At 46.8% G+C, this 24,476-nt stretch overlaps 1 protein-coding gene across 1 annotated transcript in view; it reads right to left on the bottom strand.

Moving 5' to 3' along the window:
• Positions 1-220: 220 nt before the first annotated feature.
• Positions 221-24,476, bottom strand: part of PMFBP1 (polyamine modulated factor 1 binding protein 1) — a gene marked incomplete at its 3' end in the record, with an annotated part of 30,029 nt that continues 5,773 nt past the window's right edge. The window contains 20 exon segments of the mRNA XM_082606637.1: positions 221-338; positions 340-371; positions 375-424; positions 427-456; positions 874-1,112; positions 3,295-3,369; positions 3,868-3,971; positions 4,792-4,959; positions 5,261-5,428; positions 5,987-6,151; positions 8,208-8,345; positions 8,610-8,777; positions 9,486-9,639; positions 9,804-9,993; positions 12,383-12,620; positions 14,244-14,401; positions 14,498-14,835; positions 17,551-17,603; positions 18,117-18,335; positions 20,722-20,964. Of these exon segments, the coding sequence (XP_082462763.1) occupies positions 221-338; positions 340-371; positions 375-424; positions 427-456; positions 874-1,112; positions 3,295-3,369; positions 3,868-3,971; positions 4,792-4,959; positions 5,261-5,428; positions 5,987-6,151; positions 8,208-8,345; positions 8,610-8,777; positions 9,486-9,639; positions 9,804-9,993; positions 12,383-12,620; positions 14,244-14,401; positions 14,498-14,835; positions 17,551-17,603; positions 18,117-18,335; positions 20,722-20,964 (3,048 nt within the window).

A 24,476-nucleotide genomic window follows, 5' to 3' on the forward strand; every position in this document is an offset into this window, starting at 1 on the left:
GGGAAAATAGGGATGAACACATTGCTGGGGACCTGAGGGGGCAGAATTGTCTGCAAGACGCCACGAGCTCACTGAGGCTGCTGTGCTCATGTCTTTATTTTAGAGTTTGGGCCTAGAGATGGTAGTATGGTTCCAAGGCTCACTCTGCCGCAGGAAGTAGACAAAACTCAATAAAACGTTAGCATCTTGCAGAATAGGCTGGGACCTTGACATATTCCGGTTAGAGCTGATCCAAGTCAAGAGAGAGGAATAGGAACTCACTGCCCTCTGAAAAACATGCGTGGAAATGATGCTCAGGGCAAGGCGCTGATTCTAGCAAAATGAGGAACCTGAGGGAACGGGGGAAATGACAATCTTGATTTGAGGAGAAATTAATGAAGTGATTCCTCAAGGACTAGTCTCGTGGCCAGGCAGCTCTGGTGCAGGTGACTTCTTCCCTTGGGGGTACCATGGAGTCTACAGGTGGCAGAAAAGGTAGCCTTGGACCCAGGTTGTAGAGGAGACCAGGGCATTCTTGTGAGGTTTCCAAAACACGTTAGAGGAGAAAAATGCCTATTCTGCCTGTTCCCTTCTTATCCTCACACCTCCCAAAAGGGACTGGGTCAGGGGAAGGGATAGGTCTGAGATCGGAGGCACTTGGGTATCATCAAAGATTCTTAAATCAGGATGAGCCTTAATTCATTTGCCTCCCCCTTTACAGAGAAGAAAACAATGATCTCTGGTCCAGAATAGCTAAGCAAAAGATTTGTTTTTTTCACCTATTTGAATTTCCAATCCAGTGATCTCTTCAAAATATGCTTTTTTTTTTTTTGACCCAATGGACTAAGAAAGACAGCACCATAGTAAGTAGCAAAAGTCACATGGTGGACATACCTGAGCAGTGGGGCATCCCGACAGACTTGGTGATGTCCATTCTTTGGCTCACATCTTGGGTTATCCCCCTCCAGCCCAAGGTGCCATACACTTTCCCCCTTGATGTGGGGTCTGTTTTGCTTGGGCATAGGGCTTTGGTATATACGCTTGAGGGCCCAGCTTTCAGCTTCTTCTCCTCTATTTCATTCTTTAGTTTCTTGTTTTCCTTTTGCAGATGGACCATTACATTGTGGAGGTGGCTGGGGAAGGAGAGGGAAGGACAGGTGGGTGTTTGGTCTGCTTCAGTTCCATGGACACCCAGTTCCTCCCAGAGCTGGTGCTCTCACACATGTTCTGTGGAAATGGAGGCCTATGTGCATCCCCGGGAAGAAGCCTAGGCCTGGGGTTGGGGTGGACCCAGAATCAGCACTCCTGACCCACTGTGTCATGTCAGCTCTGGGCTAGTTTTCTTATATGTTAGATGGGGACCATTGAGTCTGATCTGCCTTCTGGGGTTCATATAAAAATCCAGTTTGACAAACGATAGAAATTTGATTCAAAGAGCCAGAACAACTCTGATCACGTGTCCTCGGTTTCTCACAGCCATGCCTAGGAAACACTCACATCCAGTTCTGATGCCAAAGCCCAAGATCTTTTGCCTCCCTTTGCTGAAAGGTTGAGAACACAGGGGATCCCGGCTCTGTTGAGAGCTTGGGCAAGTTACTTGTCCCTGTTTTATGGAAGAAATGGCAGCTCCAATGTAGGTGAGGGGAAAGGTAACTGAGCATACCTCCTGTGGCTCAATAAATGGCAACTGTTAATACTAACAGCCTTATTTCTCCAAACCAGTGTTGAGAGAAGTGAGTGACAGTGGGCTCTGGAACCAGGCTTCCCAAGTTGGTATTCTGACTCTGCCACTTACTGGTCACGAGACCATGGGCAAATTATGTAGCCTGAGTTTCTCCCTTTCTTCATCCTTAAATGGGGATTATACGTGCACTGAACGTGTGAGGCCTCATGAAGATTAAATAAGTTAACACATGTAAAGCACTGGGAACAGTGCTCCTCATGCGTAAGCAATAAATATTAGTTGAGCTCTATTACGATTAAAAGATGGTGTTCCTTCAAATAGGATCAAGCAAACTCAAGAATGAGTTCTTTGTGAAACAAACAAACAAACAAACCAAAAACCTTGCCAGAACTTGGCACAATATAAGAAAAAGCCTGGTGCCCGGCTACCTTCAGATTCTGACAATTTCTCCTTTAGTTAAATCCTTTCAGAAAATGTTTCTGTCCTAGTGAAATATTTTATGATCTTTTCTAGAGGAAATCAAATAGAGAATTCATCCTCAACTGCTTCTCTGGGCGTATTCTTTGCCCTCTTGCTCTGTGTAAATCTGGCTGGCAGTGAAGACACCCCTTCCCTTGTAGCTCTTCACGTTGTTGCCACGCTGCTTGTGCCACTGGGCCTGGAGGTGGGGTCCTCGAATGCCCTCATTCCCTGGCTCTCTGCCACTCTCTCTGGCCCACTCCTGTCAGCATCCCTGATGTTTTCAGCATCCTGTACTTTTCATCCAAGCCCTGGCCCCTCAGTTCCTTGACCTCCTTATTCCAGTGATCGTTTCCTCTCCTTCAACCCAGACACTTTCCTATGGTCCAAGCTCAGGACACAGCTTTCTAACTGGGGCTGCATGAATAGGTCCCAGGTGTGCTGCGACACCTCAGCCCTTGGAGCAGGGTTTGGCACAGCTGCTGGGTGGTCACCTTTACCATAAGCAACCCCATCCAAGACCCTCCCAGTGTGCCAAAAAAAGGTGGTCATTTTCTAAGTGTTCCCTGACAAAAGGTTGGGAAACACTGCCCTGGAGCATGTCGTTACCTGCTACTATGCCACCTCTGAAATCTCAGTTTTAGACGTCCATACTTTTGCCTCTGTTCCCAAACTCCCAACACTCCTCCCGTACCACACTCTATGCTGACCCAGGTTTGACCATGAGGGTGAACCAAGGCTGCAAGTAGATGGACCCAAATGACCACATGGGACAGAAGGGCCCCACCAACCTTGACTGCTCACCTCATAGAGATGTTCCTTCTATGTTCTATGTCCCTTTGTTTGGAGAGCTCTCCGTTACCACAGCTTAGCCACTACCCTAACTAATACAGTCTGCTTTTCAGTTCCTGTTTCCTTCTCAGCATTCTGACTTCTGAGAACTGTGGCAGGTGACAGTGGAGAGGGACATAGAGACTATTAATCCCCTTTTTTATTGTTGGTGAGGGGACTAAGGCCCAAAGAGGTCAAGTGGTATGCCCAAGGTCACATAGATGCAGATTCGGGACTCGGGGTCTTTCTCCACATATCCAGTGAAAAAGCCAGCCCTGGTTCCTGGCTGACTCCTCTCCCCGGGGCCCAAGCTCCAGCCAGGGGGCCATGGGATGACTTACTCCTTTTCACCAGTCAGCTTGGCGATATATATGACCTGTTCATGGAGCTTGTTTCTTAGTTTCTCATTGGCGATCCTGTAATAAAATTCACAGAAGAAAAGAGTTCCCCAGACCCCTGTGAGCAAGAGCATGAGTTCGCTGAAAAGGACGTTGGGTGTTCTCGGCAAGGCCTCTTCTGGGCCCAGACCCCCCGCTCATCCCCCAGTCCCCAGAGCTAGAGCCCTCCTAGCAGCTGGCAATTAAGAGGACTCTCTACACTCCCATGCAAACTCACTGTGATCCCAAGTGAGTTCAGGGGATCCAGGCAGTGAAGCCCGACACCAGGCTGGGAAGAGGAAATCTGACCCACAGGAGCATCCCTTCTGTCTGGAAGCTGCTCCATTTCCAAGTGGGCGGGGCTTTCTGAACCTGCCTGAAGGGTTGCGGCCCCTTCATCTTATTCCCAACATCTGGGTGTGGGCTGCGACTGGATCAGTTTCCCTGGCGGGCTGTGTGTGTGTGTGTATGACACTATTCTCTGGCACATGTGTGATTCCAGCCCTTGGAACCCCGCCTGTTTTCTTCCACACTTACTTCTGCTCTTTTGCCCATTGCTCCAAGTTGGACATAATCTGATCATTCTCTCGGTGCAGCCTCCAGGTATCTTTGGGCACAGACCGCTGGTGCAGGCAACAGGACTTTGGTACAAGAAGTAAATGAGATAGTAAGGGGGTGGGAGCACAGGCCTTTCACCTCCCTTCTCCCAAATCAGGTCTCCTCTCTTCCTGGGAGAAGAAACATTGACTCTGCTGTCCAGCCCCGAGGCCAGAGTTGGAATTGCCATTGCAGGCCTCCACCTCCAGCAGTGCATTATCACAAAAGTGACATCTGTGAGCAGACACCACTTATAGTAGAGACAAAGTAGGTTTGTACATTTATAATAATGATTTTCAGGCCAAAGGTAGCAAGGTGACCTATTCTAAAACAGCAATATGTTAAGCCTTTTTAAAAACAGCTGAAAGAAAAAATATCTGGTGGAAAGGGGGGACTTTTTTTCTAAATTGGGCAAAGGCCCTGTGGCCACCCCAAGGATATCCGGAGCCTCCTGCTACAAACTTCACTGCTCAGAGAGCTGGGCATACCCTAAGAGCTCTTAGCTGATTCTACTGCAGGGTAATTGAAAGTGTCAGGAGGGGCTCTGGAGGGTGACTGAGCAGTGGATTATCTAAGTCAGGGCTGCTGGTGTACCTGACATGGAGATGGCATTCTCTCTCCTCTGGATTGGGACCTTTGCTCTGTTCAATATCTCTATCAACTAAGTCACGGGAAGATGGCTGGGTCGAGACAGCCATTGTGGGCCTGGAACACCCAGACCCCGCTTTGTACTGAATAGAGGGGGATGCCCTTTCCTTGCTCCCAGACACCCCTACCCCCACCAAAGGGTGTCTGTCATCCAGACGGTCGTGGGATATTCTGGGGGGAGTGGGATGAAGCGACTGGGAGTTGAGGAGTGCCCACCTCCCTCTCGTCCACGAGGAGGTTCTCTTTCAGGGCACGCATTTCCTCCTGGAACACCCTGAGCTGCTCCTCTTTAGCGGCCAGCATCTTGAGGTCACTCTGGTGCTGCTTCTGCCACTGCAGCACCTCGTTGCTCATGATCTCCAGCTTTTCGTTGAAGGTCTGCACCTGCTCGGTAGCGCACAGTGAGGAGGGAGACCCCGGCTTGCCACCCTAACCCTGGAGGACCCATGACAAGGCGGGAGGGCGCTTTCTCTGGGAGGTTCATGAGGGCGTGTTTTATTTCCAGCGACCAGCAGAGGGCGCCCCTGCTCTGATAGTTGCCGCCTTCCTGAAGCTCCCAGAGCCCAGCAAAAGGGAGGGCACCTGTTAGCCGAAGGGACTGGCTCAGTGCGAAGTACACAGCTGTGGGGCAAGAAGAGGCCTTGGGGCCCTGGGCAGGGCGGCAGCTGGGGCCCCTGGCGCTCACCTCTAGCTCACTCTCCTGCTGGAGGCCCTGCAGTTTTTTGAACGCCACATTCAGCTTCTTCATCCTCTCCTCGTAAGCAATGACTTCCTCTTCCAGCTGAATCTTCCTGTCTTGGGCCTGTGTCAGACTTCGGTGAAGACTCTTTGTCTCTGAGGTCGAATGACTGAGCTTTGGTAAAGACAAAGGGTTGGGGGGAGAACGGCTGTCATTGCGCTTGGGCCTCTCTGCTGAGTCCTGAATGGAGAAGGGTTCCACCAGTCCCACAGCCCCTACTCTCTTCTGCCCAGGGTGGCACAGACACACCTGGTCCTGGTCACCTCGCCTAGAGTCCCAGGGAGGGGTGAGAAGTGACAACGGTCAGTCTTCTGCATCTCCCCTGCCCCTTTCCCGTTTCCTCTCTTTCCAATACTATGAACTCATCAGCCAGGCATGATTAGCACAGGGATGGGGCATGAATTTCCCTGAAAAATCCAGGCCTTGGGCAAACCTTGCCCCTGGGTCACCCATGGGCAAAAAGACTTGTTAGATTTAGCCTCTATCCCCCTCTTCCCCAAAGCCTCACTAAGGAGAACCAGGCCTTCTCTGGACAGACATCCCAGCCAATGCAAGGGTTTGCAGATGGCCTTAGTGACAGCCAGTTATGCAGGAAATCGACTCCTTCATCCTTCATGCTGCTGGGGTAACTTGGATATTAAACAGCCCTGGAGATGAGAGAGTGTAGCCCACCTTATCCAGGGCCTGTGTTAGGTCGTCTTGGCAGGAGGCTGACTTCCGGCATACCTCCTCATAGACTTCTTTACTGACCGTGGTCTGGAGGTATTGCTTCTCTTTTGCCGCAGCCTTGTCCAGCTGAATCTGCAGACTCGCCATGGTCTCCTTCTGAAGGGTTATCTTTAGGGAGGGGCAACATCACTGTCAAGGTTCATGGCCATAGAGGCATTCTCTGTGTCCACAGAAGATGGACAAGCATTGGGCTCTCTCCTCTGCACTAACTACCTGCCCAGTAGCCTGTGATAATGCCCACCTCCCCTCACTGTTGGAAGAGGAAGAGCTGTCTTTCCAGGTTCTTCTGCACCCCTCTACTTCCTTTCTAGATAGCATGTCCTCCCAATACAAGGAGTACTGGAACTACTGGGCCATGATGTGTCAAATACACGAAAAGTCCCTTTCACAGACTCCGCAGCCTTTGATGTGTGCCAGCCAAGCATGGGTCCTACATTTGTAACTGGATGGTTTCTGTTAATAGTTAACTGTCTCATGGTTAGGGTTAGGGTTAGGATTAGTGTTAACCTGGAATCCAGTTCTAGGTTAGGAAATATGGTGCAGCATTTCAGTGGTATGCATTATGCCTCAACTCCTGACATAATCCACTAGACTCGATGCACCATGAAAGCAGGACTGTATGTGCTTTCTTCATTGCTGTATCCCCACTACCTGTAGCTCAGAGCATGGCATATAATAGGTGCTCACTAAATATACTAAATGATTTACTTGGACTGAATGAAATGGTGCATTGGGCAATACTAGGGATGAATTGGACATATAGTTCTGACAGAGTGTGTTTAAAATTGAAATATGGACTACTGATGAAAGGAAATGCAGTATAGAATGCAGAACTAAGCCTCTTTCTAATGGCTGTTTCCACTGATTCAAAAAGTCTGTTATATGTGGGGCATGCTTTTTAAAAATTGAACATGCTTACACACACATAAACTCCTCCAGCCTCTGGATTCCCATCAAAGGAATTCTGAAATTAGTGCTTCTAGTTGCACATTTACGTAACTACCTTTCTTTTGGCAAATGTGATAACAGGCCTATATTAAATACTTAGGCAGTATTCCTTATAGTGAAAGCAATTCCTTGGGGATTTGAGTGATTCAGACCTCAACTCTGGATCACACTAGAGGAGAGATTTCTGGAGTGACAAAACTCCAGAAACATCAGTGCCTCAGATCTCTGCTGTTTAATATGGCAGCCACTAGCCACATGAGACTATTTACATTTCAATAAAACTAAAATTAAACTTATAAATTCAGTTCCTTAGTCATACTAAGCCATATTTTGAGCACTCAATAGCCATATGTGGCTAGTGCATATAGTATCAGGTAACTCTAATTTAGAACTTTTCCATCATCACAGAGAGTTCTATTGTGTAGTGCTATTCTTACACTTAGAATGGTCATAGTATTTTAAGATGAACTCTTTATTATGAAGGAATCAGAGCTGCTTGGTCTCTCATTTATAATTCAAGAGACTACCTAATCAAGATGCTGTATTTTTTTCTTGTCCAGAAATATGGAATGGATTCATTTGGGGCAAGTATTGCCATTCATGATGAAGGGAAAAGAGGTTAGGTGTAAGAGCCCGATGATCCAGGTTTAAATACTGCTCCATCCCATCACTTACCAATTAGTCAGTCTGAGCCTCAGCCTTTCTCTCCTCTGTAAACCAGCAGATGGAAGGCATGCCAAGGACTTAAGTAGACAGTCAATAAATGATGATTGAATGTGAGCACAGTGCCTCACATACATTAGATGCCATTTACTCCTTTTGTCTTTATTCGTGTAATGAAATATAACCATGTCCCCTTTCATCCCATTTTTGTGCTTTGGGACTATTTTTGGAAGTGCTCCCTAGCAAATTGCCCCAAACAATGGGCTCACTCAACTCTGGTCTAAAATGCAACTCTGGAAGACTTGATGCCAAAGCCCAGATGGTTTGGGGCTCCACCAGATATTAAATAAGACCTTCTACATGTGGAAGAAATACTTCTCGGCCAGCAAGTGGGTGACACTTCAGGAGGGAAGTGGGGGCTCCGGTGCCCCAGAATGCACATGGGCTGGGCAGTTAGTGGCATTTCTGTGATGGAGGAGAGCTAGATGCCAACTTCAGGTCCAGGATCATAGGGTTCAAATTTCTCACCCCCTTGGGGTTTCTGTCTACGCACCTTACGAGTCAGCTCCTGGTTGATCTGCTGGGTGCTGTTTTGTTTGCAGAGAGAGGAATCCAGTTGTGCAGAACATTGCTTTAACTGTGATTTGAGATGATCATTTTCCTCCTCCAACTTTCTCAAACTCTCCTTTGACTGCTCCCCGATTAAGGAAACAAAGCCCAGATGGAGGTGTTATCTCAGACTCCTGCAGAAGCCCCTCCTTCTGCCCTCACGCACAGCTCCACTTTGCACCCCATGTATCTCAGGCCTTCTCTCCCCTCCTCACTTGTCTTTCTCACCCTCCCTCCCTTCTCTCCTGAAGTCTGAGCACCCTCAGCCTCTGTGTCCCACCAGGCCCAGCTGGGCTCAGGTCTGGCCCTGGATTCTTACTCCCGAGGCTTCCCAGATTCTCCTCACCATCTTTTCTTTCTTTTTTTCTTCCTGTTGGAACATCTCAAGCTCTTGCTCCAGTAGCTTCTCCTTCTCTTTACTCTTTTTCAACTGCTCCCGTTTCTCCTCCAGCAACCTGGTTTCCTCCTGAAGCTGTTCTTCTAGACTGCATTTGGAGGAGGCTTGCTTCCTGTTCTGAGAAAACAAACACGGGGCTGAAAGTCAGGCACCATATTTTGGGGGATAAAAACCCCAGCCCAGACAACTGTGCACAGGGATGGCTGAAATAAATATGAGGACAACTCCTTGGTTATTTAGCGTGTTTAATAAAAAAGTTTCCTCTTAGGTTCAGCAACAGTTTTTCTTTGTTCAATTAGAAATACCAACTTATTTTATTTATAGATCTAGGTCCCACTTACTTACCAACTCTTTCCACATAAAATACTCTTTGAATAAATTTTTAAAAATCTTAGAAAAGCACAAAAGGAATAATTCAAAGTTAAAAAACTTTAAATCAACTGAGAAGGATAGCTTTTGAGTCCTAGAAAAAGAAATAATATTGTCCTTTGACTGTTTTTAAGCTTAGCCCCTGAAAATGCCTATTATGGGTTGTGGGAACTGGAGCTGACTGGCTGGCTTAGCATTCTAAATCAAATTCTGGACAAGTAGTTTGCAATGGATTGGTGGTGGCATCTTCCCAAATAAAGAACAATGCAATTTTTTTTTTTTGGCCACACCGCTCAGCTTGTGGGATTTTAGTTTCCCGACCAGGGATTGACCCAGACCCTTTGCAGTGAGAGCTTGGAGTCCTAACCACTGGACCGCCAGGGAATTCCCAAGAGCAATGCATTTAATCTGAAACAGAGCAAATGCTTGAGCTGGCTGCCTACATGCCCTCCATACCTGGTGTTGAATGTGATTTATACGATCTAGCAGGTCATTCAGTTTTACATCTTGCTCAGTCACTGTCTTCTGAAGCTGCCTCTTTTCCTTCTCTGAAATTTCAAGTTTTCTCGAGAACTCAGATAATTCTGATGTCAGCTCCTCTATCCGTTTCCTAAAGCAAAATGGCAAAAACAGGTGGATGGACTTCAGGGTCCATGTCGGTGGACTGTGGGCTGGCTGCCCGGGGCTTGCTACCCAACTCCTGGGCAGCAGCCCACAGGGTCCCAACTGGCTTACGACGGACAGAGCCTCTGTCTGGAGGGGAATCTGTGGTACCTGCTGGGTGTGAGTTCCTCCTCAGCCATTAGGGAATCCTTCTGCAGCTTCTGAAGTTCTCTCTGGAGCTCCTGGATGATCTCTGCCTTCTGCTTCTCCAGGCAAATGCAGCTTTGCAGTTTCCTATGGCAATCCTCCAGGTTACCCTTTGCCAGAATGGCCTCTTCTTTGTATTGGGCTGCTTGCTGAGCTGCAGAAGACAGGAGATAACCCAGGGCATGTCCAAGTGTGAAGGGAGTTATGTGTGAAGATCGGACTCTCAAATGAGACCAGTTAAAAAGTCTGTTCCTTGGGGCTTCCCTGGTGGTGCAGTGGTTAAGAATCTGCTTGCCAATGTAGGGGACACGGGTTTGAGCCCCGGTCCGGGAAGATCCCACATGCCGTGGAGCAACTAAGCCCGTGTGCCACAACTACTGAGCCCGAGCTCTAGAGCCTGGGAGCCACAACTACTGAGCCTGCGTGCCACAACTACTGAGCCTGCGTGCCACAACTACTGAAGCCTGTGCACCTAGAGCCCGTGCTCCACAACAAGAGAAGCCACTGCAATGAGAAGCCTGCGCACCACAACGAAGAGGAGCCCCCGCTCGCTGCAACTAGAGAAAGCCTGTGTGAAGCAACAAAGACCCAATGTAGCCAAAAAAAAAAAAAGTCTGTTCCTTCATTCTGTGGCTTACTTCAATTTCCAGTCTGTCCTCATCTCTCTCTATTTCATTATCACTCCTAAGGAGCTCTGATAAATTATGTCTTCAACTACCCACCAGCTGTGAACTCCTTCTTGACTAAAATTAAACAAATTGGTCGAAATTGCTTGGTATCTCTTCTGCGACTCATCCTGTCATTGCAGACAAATCCTGACCCTCATGGAGTTTAGAGTCTAGTGAGAGAGCTGTAATTGGTTCACCTGACATGGAGAATACAGTAATGTTAAACTCACACTGACTGTGAACTCAGGAAGCAAGGCCAAAGCGGGTAAGTACAGTTGGAGATGGACTTATGGAGGAACAGAGGCTGAGCTGGGCCTCAGAAGGAGAAGAAAGGGAATTCTCAGGGTGGGGGGCACAGTGAAGGGAATGGGGAGGGCATGTGGGAAGATGATGGGAAGATATCAGCTTAACTGGAAAGGGAAGTGGGAAGGAATGGTGAGAGACAGAATTGAGGAAGTGCATGGGCTAGAGGGGGTTTTGGAGGACGTTGAAAGCCTGAGAGAAATGTTTAGACATGATTTAGTGGGTTCTTGAGCAGGGACCTGCCATAAAGGAAACAGTGCTTTAGGAAAATTGGAGAAAGACTTCTGACAATATCCTTTTAGCCCACACCCTTGCCTCCACTGGGTATGAAGGAGTAAGTTGCTTACTGGGGTTTCTCTACACCAAATATCTCCCCACTTCCTGTAGTTTCTCCTATCATTTCTACTTAAATATCACTTTTCTCTCCATTTTTTTAAGCTTGGGATACTGGAAGAAAGATGGTCTCACTACGGAAATAATTATACACCCAGAAGAAGGGAGGAGGATTTTTTTTAATAGGGAAGAGAGTAGGTTCAGCTTTGGGAATATTGGGTTAGTGGGGTTGGTCAGGTGGAGCTAGTCTCTAAAGACAAGACTGACCAGGTGCCAAGTCAGGGTGGGGCTCTAGGCATTGGAGTCACCTGCAGAGAAATGAGCTACAAGAAGCAGAGGTGCTCATCAAGGAATGAGTGTAGAGGAAGAGGAGAGGGCAGAATCTTAGAGACGGGTGACCACTGTCAGGGCAGGAGGGAAAAGAGGAAACAATGGTGAGATTTATGGAAGAACAAGGGACCTGTTGTGTCTCCAAAGCTAATAAATAACTGTTGAGGTGCGGGGTACCAACAGTGTGGACACCCAGAGAGTTAGAGGAGGGTGAGGAAGGAAGACGTGCTTTGGACCTTCTTTTTTTTTCCAAATTGATACATCACTCACATAACATAAAATTTATCCTTTTAAAGTGTACAGTACAGTGGTTTCTGGTAGACTCACAAAGTTGTGCAACCATCAACATCTAATTCCAGGACATTTTTATCACTCAAAGGCAATCCCATTTCCAGGGCAAGAAGTTACTGGTGACCTCTGAGAAAGCACTTTCGGCAGAGGAGCAAGGACACAACCCACACTGCAAGAGAATGTGTGTGGAGACTAAAAAAGGAGAGTGTTAAAAACCAGGGAAGGAAGAAGTGAATGGTGTGACAAAGGTCCCAGAGAAGGTGGAGAGGAATGTGGTGCAAAGAAGCAAGGTACAGAGCCCTGTGCTCTCCGTGGTGAGGAAAGGAGAGGACCTTCAGCTGAGGCTGCAGAGAAAATGGGGGGCGTGTGAGAGCAGCGGTCTGCCTTCCCAACCCGAGCACCTGCTGTGTGATGGGGGCTTCAGAGAAAAGGTAAGGTTGGGGTGAAGGAAGGAGCTTAGAGGGCGGTCCTAACTGCTGTGAGATGAGATGAGATCATGAGGAGATCGGAGTGAGAAAGTGGTGAGGGAGAGGGACACGGCCATTTGAGGAAAGGAAGGGGCTGCTCTGGCCCCATGGGTTGGAGTGTGTGGGGACAGTGCTTGCCCAGGGGCCTCACCAGCCATCCTGTGCTGCTGTTTGGCATCTTTGAGACAGTCCTTCAGCTTCTTGATCTCAGCTCCCAGGTGCCTATACTTGGCCTTGCACTTATCCTGTCTCTCCTGGATGGCAATTTCGAGTTCACTTGTCATGCGTTGCTGCTTCTCCAACTCCAACTCCTTTTTTACGAGGGAGTCCTTAACCTGCGCCAGGTCCTTCTCTAGCTTGTGCAGCATCTCATCTTTCTCCTGGAGGAGCTGAGGAAAGCAAAGTGTTAATGCTGATAGAGGCCTGAGCAGCGGCAGGGCGAAGTCAGTTAGAGATTGTCTTGAGCCCTCTTCCAGCCACCATCTTCTCTCGCCTGGATGTTGCAATAGCCTCCACCTGGGCTCCCTGCCTCCCTGTCAGAGATGGGATTTTACAAATGCAAGTGAGATCTTGTTATGTCTCTGTTCAAAACCTCTACTGGGTCCATCTCACTTAGAAAAAGGCCAAAGTCCTTACAATGACGTCCCAGGATGCTCATGATCTGGTACTTGGCTACCAGTCTGACCTCACCTCTTGCCGCCCCACCCTCTCTGCTTCCGAGCTGACTCCCACCTGAGGGCCCTTGCCCTTGATGTTGCCTCTGCCTGGAATATTCTTCAAGACTTTGGCCTAGGGCTTCCCTGGTGGCGCAGTGGTTGAGAGTCCGCCTGCCGATGCAGGGGACACGGGTTCGTGCCCCGGTCTGGGAGGATCCCACATGCCGCGGAGCGGCTGGGCCCGTGAGCCATGGTCGCTGGGCCTGTGCGTCCGAAGCCTGTGCTCCGCAGGGGGAGAGGCCACAGCAGTGAGAGGCCCGCCTACCGCAAAAAAAAAAAAAAAAAAAAGACTTTGGCCTGGGTGGCACCCTTACTTCATTCAAATGTCTGCCCAAATGTCACCTTATCAAAGAGGCCTTCCCCGACCACTCTGGGGAAAACAGCCACCAAGCTGTTTTAGGAATTCATTAGTACCTAACATTTTATTGTATATTAGTTTTATTTGTTTGTCTCTAAAGACTGGAAATGTAAGCTCCATGAAAATAGGGACAGCACATGTTTTATTATATTCTCATGCCTAGAAGAGTGCTTGGCATATAGTAGGAGCTCAAAAATATCCGTTGGATGAATATATGAGTGACTCGAAGCTGCTTATCCAGACTCCTTGCTTCTTCTTCAACATCTCTCCAAATACCTCCATTTGGACTGGTGAATCACCTCCAGACCTTGAAATAGGAAGTTTGAATGACCAGCCACTCAAATCAATTGGATTATTTCTACTAGCTCTGATAAAAGTTTAGAGTTGAAACAGTACTGACTACAAAAACTTGCGCTGGTTTCAGAGTCTTTCTGCCCTTGGTTCCATTCTTAGGCTTTTCTAGGAGCTTGATTTACGTTGGTAACTACAGATCTTCTAGGGCATAGTTCCACTAATATTTTCAACTGCCTGGTTTGCATATTTGTAAGTTATTTGTAATTAAAAAATTGAAATCCACATGAAATTGTGAATAAGGCTACATATTATTTTACAGCATTTCTTTCTACTCTTAGGCATAAACAAAAGCATAAGGGAATAATACGAGTGTGTCCCAAACTCACTATTGCAGGGCTGGGGAAGAACCCCTTTCTTACAGCGTCCACATCTCTATTAAGGCCCCTGATGTTTTGTTTATTTATTACGTGCCAAGAGAAATTCCAAGGAAGAGCTCAGAATTGCCCCTGGGCCTGAAGCACTGCGCATGTGTGGGTGCTCCCCAAGCAATCACAGCGAGTGCAGGGCCACAGAACCCGCTCCTGCCGAGGCCTGGCCTCACAGGGCCCTGCTGGCAGTTCCAACCACGGAGCTCCTCGCCTTACCTTGTCTTTCTTCAAATCGAGCTTCTGGGTCTCAGTGAACTGCACCTGCAGCTCCTGCAGTCGCTGTTGCAGGATGCCGACCTCCCTGTCCTTCCTCTCCACGTGGGCAGATGTCTCTTCCCGCAGCCCGTGCAGGTCCAACTCCAGCTTCAACATGTCTGCAGCGGGACAAGACAGAGTGCTTCTTGTCAGAGCGGGGCTCCGGCTTCCTTGGCTCCCTACCCTCTGCCGCAGCCCGCTGGCCCGCGGTTTACCCTTCATGATGTTTTTCTTCTGTTCCGACACAGCTTCCAGCTCCGTGCGCAAATCCTTCACGAGGTTCTGGTACTCCTCCACGTGCGAGCACTGGCTGTCTTTCTGCTCCTGCAGGTGCTTCAGTATCTGGGCAGATGGAAGAGCAGGGCAGGGTGAGGACATGAGGGAAGAAAGCGTTACAGAATTCTGAGTGTCCAGGACAGGCAAATTTGTAGGGACGGAACATAGAACAGTGGTTGCCAGGGTTTGGGGAGGGAGGAGGGGGTGACTGCTCGTGGATGTGGGTTTCCTTTTGGAGCGACGAAAATGGTCTGCAAGTAGTGGTGCTGCTGCCTGACTTTGCGGAGACACGAAAACCCAATGAGTGTACACGGTAGTTTTATTCTAGTTTAGTTTTTAAACATCTTTATTGGAGCATAATTGCTTTACAATTGCTTTTCGTTAGTTTCTGCTGTATCACAAAGTGAATCAGCTATACGTATACACGTGTCCCCGTATCTCCTCCCTCTTGCATCGTCCTCCCTCCCGCCCTCCCTATCCCTCCCCTCTAGGTGGTCACAGAGCACCGAGCTGATCGCCCTGTGCTATGCGGCTGCTTCCCACTAGCTATCGATTTTCCGTTTGGTAGTGTGTATGTGTCCACGCCACTCTCTCACTTCGTGCCAGCTTACCCTTCCCCCTCCCCGTGTCCTCAAGTCCATTCTGGTTGTACACTTTAAATGGTGAGTTTTCTGGTATGTCAATTATATCTCAATTTAAAAAAGTAAAGAGAGAGTTAAAAAGGAAAGGACATGGCAGACTTCTTCTCATGCTCACACGGAATGGAATGTGCACGAAAGGAGCCACCTCCCCCTCGCCGCAACACTCAGTGTCATTGATGAGGCACCTACAGTGTGCCAGGCACTGTGTACAGCACCGTACGTGCTGCAAACAACACAGACACCAACTCTCACCCCAGGGGGCTGACCTTCTGGTGGGATGAGACAGACAAAGAGCATAAAGTAGTGACTTACAGAAAACAAAAGTTGATAAGTGCTATGGAAGAAACAGAATGGCAAAGGGGAGTGGAGGTGTATGGGGCGGGCAGGGGTGAGGCTGTGGGTTACAGTTTTAAATAGGATAGATGGGTTGGCCTCACTGAGAAGGTGGCCTCTGAGCAGGCACTTGCTGGAGGTGAGGGCGTGAGCCAAGTTGAGGTATCTGAGGGACGAGCTCGGCAGATGGGGGAGGGGGCAGTGCTAGCTGATGACAAGGCCCTGGGGGGAGAACCTGGAGGAGGCCATGTGGTTAGAGTGGAGTGAGTGATGGGGAGAGGAGGAGGAGGAGAGGAGGTGAGGAAGTTAGGGGGCAGTCACATCACATAGGGCTCTTAGTCCCTCAGCAAGAACTTTGGCTTCTACCCTGAAGGAGAGGGGAAGGGGCTGTAACCGGAGAAGGCAGGAAGGAACATGTACATGTGGCCAAGGAGGAACAACTAGTTGTCTGGGCAGCAGGGGATGCTGGGGAGATAGTTATGTGATTTCACAGTTGACAATGAAGGAGGGTTGCAGCATGAAGACAGAGGGACGGCTGGAGAAATGCAGGGCAGTCACCGTCTGACCTGGGTGTGGGCCCTACAGCGATTCAAAGGCCCAGTGTGTGCCAGGCCAGCTGAGGGAGGAGAGGATGACTGGCACTAACTGTGATGTGGGTAGTTCTAGTCCGAATAGAATGTTCACATAATGTGAAGGCTTTGGGCAGGATATACAAAATGGTGGGTGAAAGTGGATTCTGTTTCTTGAGGAAGTCTGTATCATTTTAAAAAATGGAGTGTTAAAGAAGAATTTGTGTTTAGTAGATACAGTTTCAGTTCTTTTTTTTTTTTTTTGTGGTACGTGGGCCTCTCACTGTTGTGGTCTCTCCCGTTGCGGAGGACAGGCTCTGGACGCGCAGGCTCAGAGGCCATGGCTCACGGGCCCAGCCGCTCCGCGGCATGTGGGATCCTCCCGGACCGCGGCACGAACCCGCGTTCCCTGCATCGGCAGGCGGACTCTCAACCACCGCGCCACCAGGGAAGCCCCAAGAACTTCCTATAAGTCAACACAAAAAAGACTAACAACCCAATAAAAAATTGGTTAAGGATTTAAAAGCAATTCGTAAAACAGAAATCCACAGGACCGATACACTTATGACAGGCTCACTACTTCATTCACAAGGTGGGTGCTATGATGGGCCTCCCAGATCCCCTTCAGCAGTGAAGGACTTACTCCTCCAGCTGCTGGGGGTGATGCCCTAAGATAGCCTCAGCTGTAAGCCCTCTTGGGGATTGCCTGGGCTGAAGAAAACTTTTGTCCAAGGTCATGTCTCTCCCTAGGAAGACAGCTCACATCCAATCACTGATCAACATGGAGCTATAAAGGCCAGCTCCCTTCTTCCCAATTTAGAATCGCTCTAAAGGTCCTTCCAGCCCCAGAGCTCCTCATGAGGTTGGCTGAGGCCTTTGCTGGGACCATCAGAGACCAGCTTCTCCATCTGCCCAACCCTGCTTCCTTCCCCTTCACAGGTGTTGATGCCAAGAACTTTCTCTAAAAACGTCCTGCATACCAGTCTGTCTCAGAGTCTGCTTCCTGGGGAACCCAACCCACAGCTATTAGAACTAAAGGAAATAAAAATTGAGAAAATGAGAAAATCTATTTTTTCCCCATCCATCAGTTTAGCACAACTTAAAAAGACTGAAAACATACCCTGTGAGTGTAGGGAAATTATTGTTGGTAAAGGTGTAAACTGGTAGAACCTTTTTGGTGTTCAACTTAGAAGTATCTTTAAACATTAAAAATAAGCATTTCCTTTGACCCAGCAAAATCCCACTTCAGGAATTAACCCCGTAGAGATAAGGATGTTCATTTACAGCTTGTTTGTAGTAGACAAACAGGTCAGTAGATGGTACAGGGTACAGTTATACTACAGAATACAAGGCAGTAACTAGAAGAAATCATCAAGCTATACATTTAAAAAGCAAAGTGTAGAACCATATTTATAAAATGACTCATTTATGTAAAGAGAAAACTCTAACTTTTTACATAGCAATAGGATGGGGAAGATTGTCAGAACATTTCGAGCAATTGCCTAGGGGGAGAAGAGTGGGGTGGAGAAGGCTGAAGGTGGACTTTTACATTTAGTCTCCATAATTCTGTCTAGAGAGCCTATATTGTTGTATTACTTGTGTAATTTTAAAAAGCAATTGAAAGAAAAAAGAAACAAGTTCAGTCACTTCTTTGCAATGTTTTGTGGCTTTCTCCTCCTATTTGATCCTGAAGCTATGGTTTCCATGAGTCCTGTGACCTGGAATAGCCCCCTGCCGGACCCCCATGGCAACATGGAAGATTTGAGAGCTCATTTGGTAATTCACTTTCTGCCTTATTTGAAGTGGTGGCTCCTTAAATTAATTAAGGAGCCTTAAAATTCCTAAGGAGCAATCTTACAGGAGATGTGAAGGCTGAAAGTTCAAAGCTGAGGGCTACAAAATTCAAGGGAAGGAATGACAACTGGTTGAAGGTTTGGGTTTCTGGCAGAGAGGCTGGGACTGTTACAGGGACCACCTGGGAGCTCCTGGTCTGAGTGGTCTGGTTTAAGTCCTACCTGACTGACGATCCTGCTGAGCTCCCCCTCCAACATCTTCACCTGGCACTCCAGTAACTCGATGTTGCTCAGGGAAGTCTGGTATTTATCCCCGTAGAGGTTTAAGCTCCTTTCTAGGGAGAGGATTTTGTCCCCGGCCAAGGCGAGTTGCTCCTGGGCCAAACGGAGCTTCTCCCCTGTGTTCTCATGATTTCCCATTTCCTCCTCATAGAGAATCACCTGTTGGTGTAGGAAAAAACAACAACACTGAACCCGTGGAAGCATCTAACGAGGAAAGGATATTGCTATAAGACCACTTGCAGAGGAGTCTCATATCTTTTTTTTTTTTTTTAGCGGTACGTGGGCCTCTCACCGTTGTGGCCTCTCCCGTCGCGGAGCACAGGCTCCGGACGCGCAGGCTTAGCGGCCATGGCTCACGGGCCCAGCCACTCTGTGGCATGTGGGATCCTCCCAGACGGGGGCACGAACTCGTGTCCCCTGCATCGGCAGGCGGACTCTCAACCACTGTGCCACCAGGGAAGCCCCTCATATCTTAACTAGAAACCCAGATGCAAAGAATAGGCCCAGCTCAGATCTAAAAACTACAATACATAAAATCAGAATGTTAATTATTAGAAATTTTTTTTTAAAGTTTGTCCTGTTTAGATGGTAAGCTTCTTAAAGCCAGGGACCATATCTATTTCCCATTCTGTCTGGTATGTAGTTAATTCAATAAAGACTTGTTAGTTCATTAATAAGAATGAATGTATAGCTCCATTTTTTAAGGGCTTAAAATGCCAGTATTCTTTCTTTCCTATGTATTCTCTAGAGGTCTAATTTAGAAAATGTGGAGCCCCTCGTGCACACAGGCCCATGTCAGCAAAGTTCCCTAGAAATAGTGGGGAAACATGACCCGAAGTTCCTCTGGGATTTGCAGCATCCTTATTTAGGTTCTTTTTCTTCCTGATGAATTAATTAGTCAACCAACTGACAGATATTTATTGAATGCTCATGAGCACTGTTTTGGGTGCTTAGGGGTATGTATACCTATATAATATAGGCTCCTCCCTCAAAGAATTTACAAACTCTTACAAATCGGGGAGAGATACGATTTAAAATTAGCAAACAACTGTTGAGTGAGCTAAATTATATAGCTTGAATTATATGTGCTGAAAAAGTTAAGAGCAGGAGGGTCATCAGGAAGGCTTCATTTGGGTTCAAATAGTTCAGTAGAATTCAGACAGAACACATTTTATTGGTCTAAGCTAATATATTTGCTGCCTGTCATTTGAGATTCATCTTGGGAAAAGATCATTTAGTTTGAGGTGTTTATTTTGTAAGGAAAAGAGGAAAGGAATATTTTATATTCAAACGTTTATAACGGAAGCTCATATCCCCTTGACACTCACCATCCCTTTGCATGCTAACCCCATTCCAACCACAAGCATCTTCAACTCTTTGCCTGTGTGTTGCTCTGGCCCCAGGAGTCCACTCAAGCAGAGGAGCAAGACAAGGCAAGTGACAAGTACTGGGGAGTTTAATACCCTCAGGTGCAACCCTCAACCAATGACGGGGTGGTTGGCTGGGATCAATCTGAGGTGTGTTCTACATTATCTCCCAGAATTCTCCAGAGGGATTGAACCCCAGTTTCCCATAGCAGTGATCTTCTTTTTTTATTGATTTTTAAATTTTTATTTATTTTTTTGCGGTACGGGGGCCTCTCACTGTTGTGGCCTCTCCCGTTGCGGAGCACAGGCTCCGGACGCGCAGGCTCAGCGGCCACGGCTCACGGGCCCAGCCGCTCCGCGGCATGTGGGATCCTCCCGGACCGGGGCACGAACCCGCGTCCCCTGCATCGGCAGGCGGACCCTCAACCACTGCGCCACCAGGGAGGCCCCTGTCCCATTCCTTTGAACCCATGGTTTTACTACTGCCAGTGCTATCACTTCCCAACTGACTTTATTTCAATGGCTTTGTTCTTTGGAATTTACTTGGGATTCTACAAGGACGATACTCTCTGGTTTAAAAAAAAATACTATCCTAGGACATGAATAGAAATGAATGTCCAGAATGTACTTAAGCTAAGTCTACGTGATCTAAAACTCCAGTCTGAAAAACATGACTGATCTGGTACTGTCAGCGATTGACTCAGACTAAGTGTCTGGTTATCTTATCAACTGTGCAAGTGCCAGGAATTTATATATGACCAAAACCTGATTTTTCTAAAAATGACTGACTTAATGGACCTTATACCTCCTTCATAACCCTCAGAGAACCAGAGTCTTTTGCATTTAAACTGCCATGGTAATAGAATGGAGATGATAAACTTACATGCACACCATACACATATATGTGCATGCACACACACACCTCCCACTCATGTACACACATACCACATGCCCCATGTGCATTAATACTGGAGCTTTCACCCAATTACGCCATTCTGTTTAGTTCCCTCTGTGCAGCTTCAAAAAAAATCAAGAATTAAAGAGGGAAAGTTGATAAAACCTGCTCAAGATGTTGTGAAGCTCTTCTCTAAGTCCAATGCCTGCTTTCTAGTAGCTTTGGCCTGATTTCTGTAGGTACATGGGCATATGGGACATTTCCATAGTTACTTTATCTATACCTCATCTTCTTTCATCTTGCAGTGATGGTGGAGAATAACCAGGTCGGAAGTCTCCTTCTCCAGGATGGACTGACACTGCAGGAGGGAACAGTAAGAAGTCTGCAGCTCCTTGGTGTGAAACTCCAGTTCTTGCTGAATGGCCAGCAACTTTTTCTTGGGTTGTTCGAGTTGTCTCAGATGACACTGTTTATTCAGCTCAAACTCCATGTGTGACTCCTCAAATGCTGACACTTGCTTCTTATTCTGTAATTGAGATCGAATATACAGAAAGGCTTTAGATTGTCACCAAGCAGGCATTCATTCTTTGATTTTTTTCATTTGTTCAACCATTCACATCCATCTATCCATCCATTTATCTTTTCATCTCCAGAGCACTTATTAAACATTTCACTCTATTCACAATTAAACATCACTTTGTACTTTCACTCTATGGGAAGGATTTAAAAGAAGGAAAAAACCATAGTTCCTTCCTACTATTTAGATCTACCATTCCTATTATGTAGGTCAGAAGAAAAAACATTCACATAAAGAACCTAGAGAGTAGTATAAAGATACACTCGATAATACGCTTATGTTTTGTCTTCACGTATAAAGATAACACAATTGACCTGGAAGGGAATGAATTTCTGGTTATGGTTCTTGGACTAAACTTGATTATTAAAAATGCCCAGATAAAAGGACAAACTCTTGGGGAAATAGCTTTCTGGAATGCTGGGAAACGGGAGGCAGAGATATTGTTCAGGCACATCTGGGCACTGACTCTGTCTCCTTCTGAAGGCAGATGTGACCTTGTAGATGCTGAGTGTGCGTGTGTGTGTGTGCGTGTGTATGTGTGTGTGAGGTCTCTCCCTGCCAGTCTACAATCAACCTGAAATGCTGCCACACCCCACCTACATTTTCATTCATTCATTCAATAAGCATATGTTGAACACCTACACTGTATCAGGTATTCTGCTAATAGGACACATCCCTGAGTTGTTTATTCTAGTACAATTGAGATCTTTGCACTGATGCTTCTATATTTTCTTGCCCAATATTCCTGGTTGAAATGGAGCAGGACCCTATGGTCCTCCCCTCCACGTGCTCTGTCTGCCTTTTGTCTGTAGAAAAACTTTAGCCAAAGAATAAGTTTAATCAGAGAAGTGAGAAAATGCAGAAGCAAAGTAAAGCAGTCAAACAAGACCAACTAATAATAGTTTAGTCATTAAACAAAGTCAAGGACCTTTAGTTCCTCCTCAAGGGCTATAGATAATCTTCTGAGCCATATCCCTTGAGCTGTCTTGTAGATACTGAAACCCCCATGTGAAAGAAGTTAATTACATGATAACCAGACTGTAGCCATGACATAAGCTGCCACAATTCTGGGAAATGAGCTCAAAGAAATGGGAACAAACCCACCCTGGAACTGAAGATTAACTGTACTTAAAACAATCAAGATGATGCTGATCAGACCCACGGATGACCAATTTCAAGATGACTGTCAGGGCTGACTGTGCTGTTTCTGCATGCAACCCCCTCCCTCCACATATACACCCCTGAAACTCCGCTTTAAAAGCTCTTGCCCACTGATTGTCAGTGGGGGGAGTCAGCCTTTGGATGTGAGTCTGCCCTCCTCCCCAGTTGCCAGCCTCTGAAATAAAGCAAACTTTCCTTTTACCAACCTTGCCTCTCGAGTATTGGCTTTAGAGTAGCGAGCAGTCAGATCCCACTTTCAGTAACATGGTGACATGTGGAAGAGGGGGGGTGAAGAGGGTGGCCCGTAGGCATTCCTTAGCGCCCTTCTTTGCTTATTGTCTTCCTACTTAACACTTTCCTGGCATGTCCTTAATGTGGCATTTCATATTCTGCCTTGCATTGTAACGATCTCTGTGCATCTATCTTTTAATTAGATTATAAATTCCCAAAGGGCAGGGGTTATGTCTACTCCTATAGGGCCTAGATTATAGATTCATACACAGCTAGGTATTGAAGGAAAGAAAGAAACTAAATAGAGAATAAGCAATCTCATTGGCTCCCAAGAATCTGAGCTTGTGGCCTTGGCCTCATTAACAGAGTAATTTCAAACTTTTTTAAAATAAACTTTTTTTAATCGTTTTATTGAAGTATTCTCTATATATCATAAAATTCAACTACTGTAAGTGTACAATTCGATGATTTGTAGCAAATTTATAGAGTTGGGCAACCATTATTGCAATCCAGTTTTGGAATGTTTCCATCACCTTGAAAATTCCCTCATGCCCATTTGTCACTCCCATTTCTACCCCAGCTCCAGGCAACCACTAATCTGCTTTCTGCCTCTACGAATTTGCCCTTTCCAGACATTTCATATAAGTGGAATTGTACAATATGTCATATTTTGTGTCTGGCTTCTTTCACTTAGCATAATGTTTTTGAGGTTCATCCAGGCTGTAGCAAGAATCAGAATTCTGTTCTGAATACTGATTTTTACTGCTGAATAGTATGAATATACCATATTTTGTTTATCTGTTCACCAGTTAATAGATAGCTGGATTGTTTTGGTTTCTATTATGAGTAATGCTGCTATGAACATTAACATGGTAGCTACTGTGTGAATATATTTTCATTTAGTTAATTTGTTTAGCAAATATTAAGGGAATACCAGCTATGTGCCAAGCACTCTACTAGGCAATGGGGATACAGAAGTATATAAAACAGAATCTCTGCCTTCAAGAATTTTGCATCTACTGGGGGGAACGTGTGGAGGGAGAGAGAGACAGAGAGAGGGAATGAGAGGGAGAGAGAGAGGTAGCAAATTACAGAAGTAAATTACATAGTTTATTATGAGGAAAAAGTGCTGTGGAGGAGAGTAAAGCAGGGGAGGGAGATGAGGAATGCCAGGATGGAGGAAGTTGTAATTTTGAATTAATTTTGTTCTCATGGAAGATCACTTTGCGAAGGTGACATCTGAGTCCAGACTCGGAGGAGGCAGGGAAGGAGCCTGGTGGGAATCTACAACAGGAACACTCCAGTGAGAGGTAACAGCAGGCGCTAAGGCCTGGAGGTGGGAGGTGCCTGGCGGTGTTTGAGGACCCACTTTGTTCTGGCTGGAGCAGAGACAGTAAGGGGGAGAATGGTACCAGATGAGGTGAGAAAGGAAAGGGAGGTGAGGTCCTCTAGGACCATGTAGGCCTTTCTGAAAAATTTAACTTTTCCTTTTAGGGAGGTGAAAGGCCATTGGAGTGTACTGAGCAGAGAAGTGATGTGATCTCCTGTAGATGCCACAAAGGACACACTGGCTGTTAGATTGAAAATGAACTGTAGGGAGCCAAAGATAGAAGCAGGGAGACCAGCGTGGAGGCTACTGAAAGAATCCAGGTGAGAAGTGACGGCAGCATGGACCAAGGGAGGAGTTGGGAGAAATGGCTGGATTTTAGATGTATATTTGAAAGTAGACTCCACAGGATTTGCTTCTGCATTAGATGTGGGATGGTGGGAGATAATGGTCATACAAGGCAGGATAACTCCATGGTTTTGCTCTGAGTAACTGGAGAGATAGAGTGTTAAAGAGATTAATTCAGTAAGAACTGGGACCCAAAAGAGAGAAAATCTTCTGTAGTGAGAGTGGGTGGAGACAGCACAGATAAGATCAGGGAGGCTCAGTCCAGTTCAGAGCCAGAAAGACAACAGCTGACTGTGTCAGTTCAATCTGAAAGAGAAGACAGAAAATGCACCACAATGGTCACCAGGCAAAAAAAATCCCAGGCAAAGACAAACTGAACCCTTGGCCTGAGAGA

The sequence above is a fragment of the Mesoplodon mirus genome (genome assembly GCF_964341445.2).
Source record: "Mesoplodon mirus genome assembly, chromosome: 19".
NCBI lineage: Eukaryota > Metazoa > Chordata > Mammalia > Artiodactyla > Ziphiidae > Mesoplodon > Mesoplodon mirus.